This window comes from Cibotium barometz, chromosome 26, assembly GCF_041138505.1.
Source record: "Cibotium barometz isolate CiBa-2024 chromosome 26, ASM4113850v1, whole genome shotgun sequence".
Classification (NCBI taxonomy): Eukaryota; Viridiplantae; Streptophyta; class Polypodiopsida; order Cyatheales; family Cibotiaceae; genus Cibotium; species Cibotium barometz.
The window spans coordinates 15,034,686-15,049,232 of record NC_141071.1 but is presented as its reverse complement, the minus strand read 5'-3'; the positions used below and the strand labels follow the sequence as shown (position 1 = coordinate 15,049,232).

At 45.4% G+C, this 14,547-nt stretch overlaps 1 protein-coding gene across 1 annotated transcript in view; it reads right to left on the bottom strand.

Moving 5' to 3' along the window:
* Window positions 1-14,196, bottom strand: part of LOC147623709 (uncharacterized) — a 61,231-nt gene extending 47,035 nt beyond the window's left edge. The window contains exons 1-6 of the mRNA XM_086820316.1: window positions 14,055-14,196; window positions 7,104-7,189; window positions 6,893-6,999; window positions 6,736-6,792; window positions 6,435-6,611; window positions 6,230-6,313 (exon numbers count right to left, since the gene is read on the bottom strand). Of these exons, the coding sequence (XP_086676442.1) occupies window positions 6,230-6,313; window positions 6,435-6,611; window positions 6,736-6,792; window positions 6,893-6,999; window positions 7,104-7,110 (432 nt within the window). The 5' untranslated portion in view covers window positions 7,111-7,189; window positions 14,055-14,196. The remainder of the gene's footprint in view (window positions 1-6,229; window positions 6,314-6,434; window positions 6,612-6,735; window positions 6,793-6,892; window positions 7,000-7,103; window positions 7,190-14,054) is intronic.
* Window positions 14,197-14,547: the final 351 nt, after the last annotated feature.

The window sequence follows — 14,547 nt, the reverse complement described above, 5'->3', positions numbered from 1 at the left end:
GCCAATTGCGAATGGTCTCTATCTTTGCAGGATCCATTGTAACTCCATCTTTGGATACAATATGACCCAAATAATGAATCTCTGAAAGGAAAAACTCACTTTTCTTGGCATTGATGAAAAGTTTATGCTTCCGCAACTCTTCGAACACTGTGACCAAATGAGTTCTGTGTTCCTGCTCATTCTTGGAGAAAACCAAGATATCATCAAAGAATACTCCTGTGAATTTGCGATGGGGTCGGAATATCCTATCCATCGTACGATTAAAAGTAGCAGGAGCAGTGGTAAGACCAAAAGGCATTACCAAAAATTCATATAGTCCGAAGGCTGTCCTGAAAGCAGTTTTATGGACATCTTGTGGCACCACTCGGATCTGGTGATAACCACTCTTCAAATCAAGCCTGCTAAAGCAAGCTGAGCCATCAAGCTTATCCAAGATATCATCAATTCGCGGAATTGGGAATCTGTTCTTGATGGTAAGCTTGTTTAAAGCTCTATAGTCCACACACATACGGAATGATCCGTCCTTCTTTTGAACAAGAAGCACAAGAGAGCAGTAAGGTGAGGAACTGGGCTGAACCAAACCTTTCTCTAAAAGCTCGTTTACCTCCTTCATGATTTCTTCTTCTTGTGCAGCACTCACTCGGTATGCGGGTTTGTTAGGAGGAGAACTACCTGGCACAAGATCTATGCGATGATCTTCGGGCCTTTGGGGAGGTAATTCACCTGGCAATGAATCAGCAAAACAGTCGTTGAATGCATAAAGAAAATTCAGCCTATCATTAGACATAGCATCCACATTTTGATGATTTGGCACAATGCTATCACGAACAAAAACCAAGTACGCTGAAAGACTCTTTTTTTCATTGCTTTATTAATTTGAATGTGTAATACAAGTGGGATGGAATCCCCTTCTTTGCCAGCATCAATAAAATGCATGCGGCCTTTATGCATAAAAGAAATCATATTAGACTTGTAGTCTTTGCGGGGCTCAAGCCTATGGTGCCACGGCTTGCCCAACAATACATCACATCCATTCAGTGGAGCAACTAGGAAATGTTCATTATCAAGGTAGCCCTGGATATGGATGCGCAACTTCCCTATCAATGGGGTAACCTGCACCTCTTTACCAATAAATGCAGCTTCGGCTTCAATCTGAGGTCCCATATGCTCGACCTCAATACCCAATGCAACTACCATTTGCATAGAGATGAAATTATCAGTTGCACAGTCATCAAACATGAATAAGGCGGGCTGATCCTTGATTTGCCCCCAAGCCTTGCAAACCATTCGCTCTTTTGCATCATGACTTGTATTTCCTTGCACATCAGGAACTGCATGTACATTAGCCTTGGTGTGCTTGTCCTCGTGCTTAGGTTTGCGATCTGGGCATTGTCGAAACATGTTTTCTTTGCTACCACAAGAAAAGCATTTTCCATCCTTGGCATATTGCTCTCTTTGCTCCGGAGTCAAGCCGAATTTGTTCTTCCTTGGGCCCTGATCTTTAGATGTGTTATTTTCAGCTTTACCACCCTTGTAGGTGTCCCGGAAGTTCTTTTTAGGTGACTGTCCACCCTTTTGCTGATTTGGGACAGCCTTGTCTTTCCCCTTTGAACCTCCTTGATCCTACTTAATCTTGAGCACCAATTGCTCCGTAGCAAGAGCAGAAGCTGTGAACTGTTGCAACGTATGTTTCGGGTGCAATTCAATGCCCGATCGATATGCTGGTTGCAGTCCAGAACAAAACTTCCTCTTTCTTTCATCCTCAGTGATTTGCATAAAGGGAGTCACTTCCAGCAACACTTTCCAGAACTTGTTAACATACTGTTGCACGCTTTCATTGTCTCTTTGTTCCACCTTGTCCCGCTTTTGAGTGAGAGTTTGCTCCGCATTTGGTGGCAAAAATTGAGCATAGAATCAGTCTTTAAATTCCTTCCAAGTGGAAATGGGATCCTTGGTGATCTTTTCAGTGATCCACCAATGAGCAGCAGTGCCTTTCAAAAACATGCTAGCATGGCGTACCTTTGACTTTTCAGTAAAGTCCTCATCGCTAAAAGCAATGTCGAATTGTGCCACAAATGCTAACACTTTAGAAGCATCATGTTCACCATGAAAGACATCAAATTTAACAGATTTGTCACCTGCTTTGAATTCCTTGAGCTTTCTAGCATGAGGCTCATGGTCTTCTCTTTTTCTTTTCCCCTTATCCAACGGGGCAGCCCTATCTGCATGGGCTCCATGGGCCGTCATAGAGGTTTCATGGGGCACGGTGGCATGTGCTCCACGAACTTGAAACTCAGATGCATGACTTACCTGCATATGGCAATGTCTCTCCATGAGACAACTCAGAAGGCAAAATTTTTCTAGAAGCAAATCTGTCACCCTTACCATGAGATACATGTCTTGCATGCATGTGACTTTCACGCCCTCCATGAGCACTGGCATACATATATCTGTCAGGCTTAGTGCCTTGTGGAGAAGATTCATGTCGAGAGGTGACTGTCACCTCTTCCTTTTGCATAAAAGATTTCAGCCTTTGAGATGCGGGATCTCCATGCTTCAAACGAGGTGGATTTCTGAATTTTAGCTCTCCGTCATCCCCCTCTTTAATATCACCTTTGCGGAGAAGATAGGCAAGTGCCAACTCCCTTGGTTTCTTGCCCACTTCCCGAGCCACAGACTCAAAAGTTACATCTACCATTGCATCAGCCTTCCTGGCTTCAATAACACTTTGCACATGGGGATCTTCATGCAAAAACTTTAACTCTTGCTCTTGTGCCTGCAAAAGTTTTCTCATATGTTCCATTTCAGCCCTCATAGCATCAAGCTCTTGTTCAAGCATAACTGTCTTTCCTGGAGACAGTTGACCCTTTGATTCACTATCATTAAACCTTTCAAGGGGCTTCTGTCTTCCTCGCAGGGCATCAGACCCACGAGAGGCACTACATGGACCCCTCGAATTTGGCACTTCCAAAGGGTTGCCTTGGTTGTCCATTGTGTTTTAAGTTTGCTAAAGGCGGAATGTCCAGTACACAGGTTCGTTTCCCCACTAGAAAGAGGGAAACAACTTGGCTCTGATACCAATGAAACCGATCCCGTCAAGTGGGAACACTCCGTTGGACACCCACACGCTTAATAGCACAACTTTAAAACCACAATTTGAAATGGACAACTTAATTCAACTTGAAATTGAAATGAAAATGAAATGGAAAGATGGACACCAGCACTGGGGCCGGAACGGGCTAACCCCCCCCTCAATATATGATATATTTATTGGGAGTATTTAATAAATACAATGCTCCATGGGTTCCAAGAACCAGATGATGTCCATGTACATATGAAAACAGTACCAAACAAATATACTCGAAGTCGACGTTCGGAGTAGATACTCGAAGCAAAACGACCACTAGCGTGGTCCAGTCTCTACGGTCCTATGCTTTCACTGGACTCCGTGGAGAGCGCCTCACTGGTGTTCCGAGATCACGCACAAACAGGCGCTCTCGTACTAACGCCTAGCTCTCCCGATCTCAGCACCTTTGGACCGAGGTTCGCCAATAGAGCTTGGACTACCCGGCGAACGTGTGTTACCGTGGGGACTGAATCCCTTAGCAGATTTAACACAAAGTACTTTATTTAAATCTGAAAATTCACTTACTTGCGGATGGCAAAGGAAGTCCAATACCCATGTGTGCCGTTACTTGAGGGAAACACCGAGATGAGCCACTTGAAGACGGAAGATGCCGCCTTTGAAAAGGAAGTGCAACCTTTTGCCAAAAAGAAGATGGAGCTGCCGCCTTAGGAGAGGTAAAATCCTCTTGTGGGAACACAGCTATCAACAGAAGGAATAGTACCCATACATGTAGGGTACAATCGCCTGAGGGAGAAGAAGTAATGTCTTGCTGACTGGCTGCTGTGCACAGCCACTTGTGTGCAGCCGCCTACTGTGCTGTGGGCAAACGGGCGCAATCTGCCGAAGAAAGGATGCGATGCTAGCTGGAGGTGACCCACGATGGCCTGCAAGAGGAACAGGCAGCGCAGCCAGCGGGTATTTCGTCACCTGTAGGAGCAGAGGCAGCACGCTGAAGTTAGAAGCAGCCGCCTTTGTGTTGTTGTAGTGGCCTGGCTGCAGTGTACAGCCGCCTGGCTATGACCGGAAGAGGAGATGGCCTAGCAGCCGGCTGTATAGCAGGGCTGAAGCGTAGGTGGCAGCCGTTGGCTAGGGGTCTCCTGCTGTCTCTGGAGGTACAGCCGCCTGTAGTAGAACATAAGCGCAACAGATTCAGCAGCCGCCTGTGGGTAAACATGCGCAAGAGAGATAGTCGCCGGTTGTCTTACATAAGAAGGTGGAAGCGGGTGATCATCACGCTTGAAGGAGAAGGTTTTTTTTATAAAATTAAAGTGGGGTTCAACCTTAGTGATTTCCACGCTTGCATGTGGGTGCACAGTGTGGGTAGGTGACCATGCTAACCCCCACACTCACTTAAGTGGGGCTCCCCACCTTGGCCCCTAAGTGGGTGCCCAAAGGGAGTGCCCACTTTTAAATGAATGTGAACACTTAACCTTATAAAACAAAAGGTTAGAAATAAAATATTTAAAACAACATGTGCAATATACTTACCACCTGTTCACATGCACCAAAACTCGTCAAAAAACAGAGCAGACTTCACGACTCACTGGCAAGCGTCCCCGCTCAGTAAGTAACACGTCAAGCAGGCAAACACAAAAATACATGTCATGCGAAAACAGTTTCAAACATGCAAAACATGTGTGCATGTGCAAAAAGTAACATGGACATATCTCCCGTTCATGAAACAAGTACAAAATATCTGTCGGCACAAAACTGGCACGACGTAAAACATAAAAACCTGGTCTTCCTATGGAGTGACAGTCCCATAGGTAAGACACAGTTCCAGGCACGAGTCTCCCTATGGTGTGACAGTCCCATAGGCAAAACACGGCACGAATACTGGCTCTTCCATGGCGTGACAATCCCATGGGTCGAGCACAGTCCAGGTCATACACGGGTGGCACCAGTCGGGCTCCCGTCCATACGACACCATCCTGCTAACACACGGGTGGCACCAGTCTGGCTCCCGTCCATGTCAGCAAAAATACTGGCCTCTTCACATGAGACACCGGCCTGGCCTCAAGTGAACGATACGCAAAAACTGGAGATGGACCAAATGGTCGGCCAATTGGTGACAAAGGCCATTGAGGGTACTCCCGTTCTTGTTTCTCAGTGTCTTTGCAGGATTTGGAGTGATATTATTCACACCATTATGGCTACCTGGGCCAAAATCCAGGGATCTTCGAGGGCTGCGGAGAGGAAGCGCGCCCAGTTTATGAGAGAGTGGGACATTGGTATCTTTTTCACATCCTCTCATTCGGGACCCTATTGGCAGCACAAGGCTCCTGAATGGTTCAGATCTCCACCTTGCTTGGTGTGAAATCTCCATTTTGTAAAATTTTTCATACTTAATGGAAGTCTCCTTTCGAGAAGAAGAAGAGAGAGAAAAAAAAAGGCCTCCTGATTGGTTGAGATCTCCACCTTGCTTGGTGTGAAATCTCTATTTTGTAAAATTTTCCATACTTAATAGAAGTCTCCTTTTTGATATTTTTTTTTAAAAAAAAATTAAAAGACAATCACAAACTTTCCCGGATATTGACCAAATAAATCATTCATCATCTGCTGGAAAGTTGCCAGTGCATACGAAGTCCGAGTGGCAATACCAAGAATTCACAATGTCCATATCTAGTCCTAAAGACATCATCCTCAAATATCCTAATCTGATGGTCACCTGTTCTCAGATCAATCTTTGTGAAGTATCGCACTCCACAAAGCCAATCAATTAGGTTATCCATCCTTTACAAAGGATATTTATTCTTAACAATTAATTTGTTAAGACCCTTGTAATCAACACACATCCTCTTGATCTTATATTTCTTGTCCACTCTTTTTTCTTTCTCGATGTGTATGTCCTGTCTATCTTAAGTGCGCATCTACATGTATGAGCACACCAAGAATAAATTTCTCTTCTTTTGGGAGTTCATATATATATAATGTGTGTGTAAATATGTATACAACTATGCATATAGGTGTGGGGATTTGAACTCCCAGCATGGTGCTATAGCTACCAAGCAAGCGCCTGCTGACAAGAATGCTTGCAAAAGAACATAAAGTCCTAAAAATCAAATCACAAAATATTCTGCGAATGAAAGTTCTGTCTGCTACCTTCTGTTCTGGCACATCCAACCAAGATTCACAGCTGGTCTCAGTAAAGAACCTGTACAGCTCAGAAGTGCCTTCTCCTCCATTCTAAAAAATGCAAAGATGCCCATTTGTTACATAACTTTGAAAAAGAAAAACATGCTGACCTTGTCTTCATGCATGTTGCCAAGTCACAGGCTTTTACCAAAAAGATGGACAAATGAAGCACCTGAGATTGTCCACTGCTTAGTGAGAGTGTGCTAGATGGAAATTCTGAGTATGTTTCGCCTACTTTTCCTCCAAAAAGAGGCACGAAATCTTGCTCAGCTGCAGGTATGGTAGGATATTTTGAGCTCGAGAAGACCGTTATTGCCCGACTCGTGCCCGTTATGAAGTTAACTTGAGTCTACATTGAAAAAAACACAGAAAGAGTTGAGAAAAAATCATTCTGCTTATCTGTATAACTTTTCTTATAAAGACTAAAGTATGCCTGACAAGACAATATAACCGAATGTAGGCACCCACGATACCTGCACGACTTGTATCCTCTCTTTGAGAGCTTCCAAGCGGTGATGTTCAAGACTAACCTGCATCAATCAAATCACAACAAAAATTTGCAATCCCTTCTTGGCTCTAAAAAGGCCAATGCTGACATTGAAACTAGATACAAAGCTAAATTTGAAGTACTCTGTTTGTTATGGTGTTGAATATATTCTCTGCTGCCAGCTCCAAATCCAAGAGACTCTGACAAAGCTGTCCATATTTACGATCATGCAGCCCCCTCTGACTACTGCCTGCAAATCAGTAACAGAAAAAAATTTTGATTAACGTCCACTTGAGTATCACAAATAATGAAAACTTCTGACATACGGAATTGATAAGAACAATGATAACCTACTATGCATTTTTATTTGTGTTCATGGACTTTGATGATCTGTAAAGGCTCCATCCATTATATTGACCAAAAAAATGTCACTTCAAAATCTGGAAGAACGAAAAAAATCAACAGAACCACATCAATATGTGAATTTCACACGTGTATGCATGCAGACAGGCACATTATAGGGTCTTCAGCATCTGCATCAATTTACATCAGCCTTCCTGCTGTGCCACACTGCCATAAGCATCCATATACACATTTATAATCTCTTCCTCACAAGCCATTGTGTGCATGCTGTTTATGCTTTCAGATGTATCATCCTGATTCATAGACCCTCACGATCCACTGTTGGTACTTTCAGATGTACTACCATGGTCTCATAGTGAATCATGGTAGACAAAAAAATAAAATCTACGAAGGATCAAACATAAGATTAACTAAATGATTAGGGCTGGTTAAACGATAAGCAAAATCAAAAAGATTAATCTCAAAGCTCAAGGTCTGGTGGAGTTGCAAAGTCACACAAATCAAGAGAATCCCATTGATAACAAGCATCAAGTACACTCCAAGCGAGCATTAATGACTCACTTTTGGCACTCCATTGCACACATCATGTGTCTAGCAAACATCTTTGATAAGCACCATACAATTTGGCATTGCCATCCAAGCTGATTTTCAACACTCTGCCTCAATGACAAAATTGAAGGAGGTTCTTAAAAAACAAAAGAAAGCATGTGCTACATGCATAATGACCACTAAACGTGTATGCAAAAAATAGTATTGTCGTGCTCTCCTTCATGAATCTTGATCACATTTATCACCATAACCTCAAGAACAAGAGGGCCCATGATGTATTTTTCCACAAGGCTCTACTGATATGCCACTAGGCTTATTTTGAACTTTGTTAGCCCATATGCCATTAGGCTCTACTTACACATATAGGAGGGATGTGTAAGGAATGTATTTTGATCACCTTATAATGCTCAGGTATTACCTCCGTCGTCACCCGAGCAGCGGACATTTTGGCACTCCGCATCATGACATCCATGAAGTCCCTCCCCAAGAGATCGACGTTCCCTGCTCTGGCCTCCCTTGTCAGTGTTACATCTGCCACCAGATGGGACATTTGGAACGCGCATGCCCCCCCCGAAATGGGGCATGACAGGCTAAACTTCTCACCCCCAAGTGTCTGCAGCTCTCAGAGCAGGCGCTCCACTTGAGCCTCGTTGTCCCCCCCACCCCCCCAAGCCAGCCCCTCCACCACCTCCACCACCCCAACAGCAGAGGAGGAGAGCACCTGTGGATGGCTCAATCCCCCAGCCGATTGAGGAGGACCCCATACAGCCACCTCAGTCCTCCCACCAGCAACGGTTGCAGTGATGCAATATGGAGCACCAACGTGCACAGCACGGTCAAAGCGCGAGAGGGAGAGCAAAGGGTGTGCGGACCGAAGCCCCAGCCCTTGTAGGGGAGGAGGACCCACTCCAAGAGCCTCACCTGCAAACGCCTAGTCATGATTCCTACCTAAGATGCAGGCACAGTTCCCGAGATACTGGTTCCCACCACAAACTGTTATAAGCCCTTACTCTCGGAGGCAACGGCTCCTGGCCGCGCCTCTGACCGCAGTACGACCCCAGAAGAGGGACCCCCTCCTTACCTCTTGGTGGATCATCCTACCTCATTCGTAGGCTGACCCCCCAGGCCCTATGGAGACCCCGTCAGAGCCACAACCCTCACCGATAGATGCTCCTCCTCCGCCTCCTCCCCACCCCCCACCAGCCTCACCACCCTCTCATGAACCTCCTCCCCAGAAGCTAGAGACCGCCGCCATCCTACCTCAAAGCCTCCCCTCCCCCCAACCCCTAGCACTTTTTCTAGAGATTCTCACACACTGGAGACCCAGATTTACTCTTCACCAGTGATAGAGTACCCAGCCTCAAATCCAGGAGAACCCCCGTTCCTGCTGGGATACCCGATCGACTATGCTTTCGTCACGCGTCTCATGGTGGATTGCACTACAGAGTTTGAGAGCGGGACACCATTGCAAGTTTGTGTGGTACTCTACCACTTCCCACCTCCCCACCCCCCCCCAAAAACCTGGAGGATGTAGGAGCCACTGTCTTCTCATTTTCCCTGCACGTGAGAGTAGGAGGCACCTGGATTGGTTGTTACATACTCAACGCTAATCCTCGAGATTAGTGGCCTAATCCGACAAGGTTAGGGGAGCCTTGAAATTAGAAAAAGCAAACCGATACGGGTGGCTAAGGTGGATTATTACTAAATCTATGGTTACTGGCTGTTTATGAGTGGATGGTTAATCATAGCGGCAGTAGTCACTATATCTCTTGGTGGATAAGGTGGATTATTACTAAATCTATGGTTACTGGCTATGGTGGATTATTACTAAATCTATGGTTACTGGCTATTTATGAGTGGATGGTTAATTATAAGTGACTTATGGGTTTATTATTATGTCTCTTGACTATTGGTTTGTGATGGACCAGGATTACCAGCGAGAACATGATTGGATTTGACAGATCACTGCCAGTCATACTGAAAGCCTCAGCACAGTGCTAACTACCATGGTTCATGGGACTGGAGCCTTAGCATCTGGCTCCGAGAAGATTCCGGACAGAATCTACAGTTAGGAGGTGAGCTAGCATGCACCCCTTCTATTTGGTACTACTCTGGTTGTTTGTGTTTAGGAAGATCCTGGTGGATCTTACAATTAGGTGCTTGATGGAACCTTGTGGATTTTAAAGTGAGAGAGAGAGAGAGAGAGAGAGAGATTAACATCTACGAAAGGCCAAAGTGGCCTATGAGACCAAAACATAGTACATAGCTGATGGTGTCTCATCAAAAGTAAGACAAAAAGGACTAAAAAAGTCCTAAAAACAGTCCTAAACAGCTATGAAAGGAAAATGCTCCTACTGAGGTACAACAAAAGTGTATAATATCCACAACTAACATAAGACTGGTGTAATTTGCTCATCTCAGTATCTCTCTCATGGGGTGCTATAAGATAGAGAGACTAAAGTGGTGGGCCAATCGTCTCCTGTGGCGGGTGATGATGGTTCTAATCCACCGGTGATGAAGCGGCCGTGGACGAGGTCCTGGTAAGCATGGGCGGCTCTGTCAAGGGTGACTCCTCCTGAAGGACGTCTATGGGACGACTGGCTCTCCGAGGGGGTAGTGGAGGTCCTGGTCGTATCTGCCAGGGTGGTGCTTATGGAAGTGCTAGGAGGCACGGAGGATTTGGATTGCAATAGCACACCTTTTTGGAAGGACAAGGAGGGATGCGTACATTTGGTTTGGTGCAATTGCTTGGTTAACACAGTCAGGCCTGCAACTCAGGTTTGAAGGGAACAATAGAGATCAAGGTACGTACCACCAACACAGAGATTGGACATTGCATGGGAGATCATTGCTAGCACTACAACCTAGCACATCTGGAGGGCTAGATGCATTGAGGCCATGGAGGGCACTTTGGTTTATGATACACAGTGCATTTGCAAGATCTAGTGTGATATTATCCACACGCTCATGGCCACTTGGGCCAGTATTCACGGATCTTCGAGGGCTGCAGAGAGAAAACATGGCCAATTCATGAGAGAATGGGATCATGGCATCTTTTTCACTCTCTCATATGGGACCTTGCTAGGAGCCTAGCAACACAAGGCACCAGATTGGTTGAGATTTCCCCCTTGCTTGGTCTAAAATCTCCCTTCTTGTAAACTTTTTTATACTTAATAGATGTCTCTTTTCCGGGGGGGAGGGAAGAAAAAAGCTGATCTGTCGCTAGGGAGGGATAATCTTCATAAGTGATCCAAAACTCACTTATATACCAATAGCCAGTGTATATTTGGCCCTCTGTTTTTATTATTAAGACCTTACCCCCCCATAATTAGCCTCTAGTTAGCTTTTTATTGACTCTAGGCCAATCTAGACTTCATCCTTCCTAGTCCTTAGCCCTTGGGCAAGTTACATCTGACTAAGCCCTAGCCCTAATCTTAGGTTAGCACATCCATTTAACCTTGGGTTATCCTAACCCTCAGTTGACACTGACCCTAGGCCCAATTAGGGATGTAACATGTAAGGGTACCAAAGTGTGGATCACAGATGCACTCACCCCAGCACAGCTGTTTCAAAACAGCACCGAATTCACAAAGTTCGGGCAACATGACAAGAAGGCAAATGGGCCGTTTCTCGTGATAGAAAAGCCCTCATCCAAGATTTTCCACCCAAACATCAATTTCTCGATTGGAACACATATCCTATTATTGTAGATGCGGTATCATTCGGCATGGATTAGTGTATGAATCCTAGGACTCTTAGCCTCTTTTTTGGTTTAGTTTGATAAGTTCTTCTTGTGTGGATGAGATCCTATGTAAGACCTAGACAGTCTTTATGTATGTTTTTTGGTCTCACATATCATTTTGGCCCTTTGCAACATTAGTAGAACTCTCTCTCACTCTCTCCAACTTTCTCCATGAGACCGGCTGCCCAGGCCCGCCTAGGGAGAGGCTTTGCTTAGCCTAGCCTGGCTAGGGCTGCTACTTCTCGTCCACGGGTTGATATTATAGTCTCTCTTGCGTGGAGGAACCACACCAATCCATCTCGAACTTGGTGGTGAAACTCTACCACAGTAACGATACTGCAGGGAGGCGCTCTACGAAAAAATAGTAGCTCGACGCCAGAATGAAAGAAAATAGAGAAAAGAAAATACTGAATGCCCTTCATTCTCGTAACGGTCGTCTCTATCGAGAACCCCATCTGGCACATCCTTCCTTTCCTCCCCACTTAGTGAGAGGAAAATGCCCTACCTAGAGAGAGAGTGCTTTCATGCTCATTTTCAAGAACCAAGCACAAAAAGCTGTCTATTTGACACATCAGTGAGACCACCCGTGATGTATGGCGCCTCGTTTTGGGGACTGGACTGGCAGAGGCAGATTGGTAGAAGATAGAGACATTGCAGGTCATGATGTACTCCTGCATGATCAGGAGCAAGCCATCGCTGCCACTTGAGATTGTGCTTACTAAGTTTGGAGCAAGCCCTTTGGTCCTTGATGCCCTCTTCCAGACTGTCATCTACATCTACCATGTATACACACAGGACAGAGACTCTCTCTCCCGAAGGTGTGGCACTTGAGTCATCCATGCAGTTGGCGCAGGCAGGGCACAGCACATGTGGGTACTCCCGCATCACTAGGTGGTTTGATCCAAATGGACCGCCTCCACCCGTTCAAGTATAACCTAGATGCATCCTTTCTAGATCTCTCTCGGCAAGAGATCAACCACATCATCTGCTTCAACCTAGCTCGCCTCCACACAAGGCAGATATGGTTGTCCGCAACGGAGCTTGCCACGAAGCTTTAGTTTTACAGGGACCACGTCTTGAGAATCACGAAAGACCAGAATACATATACCAACACACGTCACATGCCATGAAAATTTCTATTGGTCAGCTCACGCCCCATGTCTCAGGGTATCTTCCCACCGCCTTCGGAGAGACACTCGGAGAACAGAAGGTATACCTCAAGAGGCACCACTTTGCAGGCTATGCATGACAGGGAGGTCAAGACAGAGGAGTACTATCTGCTTAGATGCCCAGTGTACTATGAGATTCCGAGAAAGTTCTATTCTCTCTTCAGGGAGGGATTTGGCGCCTCAAGGACGTGGTACACAACAGAGACCAGAGATGCTTGGGGCTTTATTTACTAGAGCTACGTCATCACAGAGGCCATATTGAGGGTACAGACAGAGTGTCATGTTCAGCAGGATACCACTCAGCCACCCATCATTGACTTCTTCAGACCCTACCAGGTGGATTTGACAGATCCTCAGCCCCGCCGACACTCCGGGGAATTGGGAGATCATGGACAGGACACCACGTGACCCCCGACCTGCTGGCACCATGCACACATGGAGTTATACGAGATCAGGCACAGACCCTATAGAGAGCCCGACATCCTTGTCCTCCAAGATCCAAGCCCTCTTCCCGCCAGCTCCAAATGCCGGACATCCTTCGGCGACATAGAGCAGGCTCCGCCTTGAGTAGCGGACATTGCCTGCAAGTATACCGTCATAGGGGAGGATGACACAGGATGAGCACCATTGGTCATACTACTGAACCTCTCATTGTACAAGTAGGACCTGCATACACTACGCATGCTATTTTTTCTTTGGCACTTCTCTAATGTCCATGTTTATGATCTTCAATGGTTTCTGCAGTCTGAAGGTTGAGATGGAGGAGCATTTTGCCCATAATATTATGAGATTCGGGGTAGATTTCATTGCCTCATCCGGGAGGGTTTATTGGTCAAGTATGTATAGAATAAGAGTTTTTAGAGCCAATATAAAAAAAGATTGGGGTGAAACAAGGCTGGCCGCTCTCCAACACTGTGAGCTCTATAAAGATGAGCTCATAAATGTCATTAACAAAATGGCTGGTGAGCCCACAAGCGTGTCATGGACATCTGTGCAGCTCATCACATAGCCCTTCGCTCACCCGTGCAACTCCAAGGTCCTTGCAACAGAGTAATTGCACATGAGTCACTAACATCCTCTCAGCACTCATTATGTGGCACTTGTGCTCAAAAATATATTTCATTTTGTGTTAGCTTTTCGGGAATGCTATCACAGGAGTGTCTACACATTGGGTCTCATACTCTACTTAGAACCTCTCTCTCTCTCTCTCTCTCTCTCCACAAAGGCAGGGTCCTTATAGAGAAATTATTTTCTTGTTTATTGATAATTCACATTGATCCATGAAATGAGGTTCAGCTCAACATTAAAGTCGTCTGATAATTTAGAGCATGCCTCATAATAATTACAAGGGTGAGAACAGCGTTACAAGCCTTGTTCTCAGCCTCGGCCTGATACCAATTCTATGTGCCTTAAAAGCAATTGGACTGCGTAATATAAATACAGATTTATTTATTTTTTAAAATCAAAATAACAGCTCTTTACCTCCCCGTGAGTGCACGCGCCCAACAGAGAGAGACTATTTACATAAGCAAAAGCTCGGCAACGTCAAACGTACTCCTGCTGCTGTCGTAGCCCGAGCAATGTGAAACGCCCAATGTAATGTTTGGTGCATTTGGGAGCACCCACATGCAGCCCGGCCATTCTTCACCTGTGTGTGTCTTAAGACCTTACGAAATACACTTAGAACGTTAAGTGATGGACCCTAAACACATAATCATGGTTTCATTAACTTGCCTTCCAAGCTCCAGACATGTGCATGTAGAGACTATAGTTGGCATACCTTGACACACATAACCATGGTTTCATTAATCAGACATGTGCATGTAGAGATTATAGCTGGCATACCTTGACACACATAACCATGGTTTCATTAATCTGCATCCGAAGCTCCAGCGCCACATGTGGGAAAGATGTTGGCAGACTCACCACCCAACAATAGGTTCATTACTCTAGACCATCCCTGAGCATGGGAGAG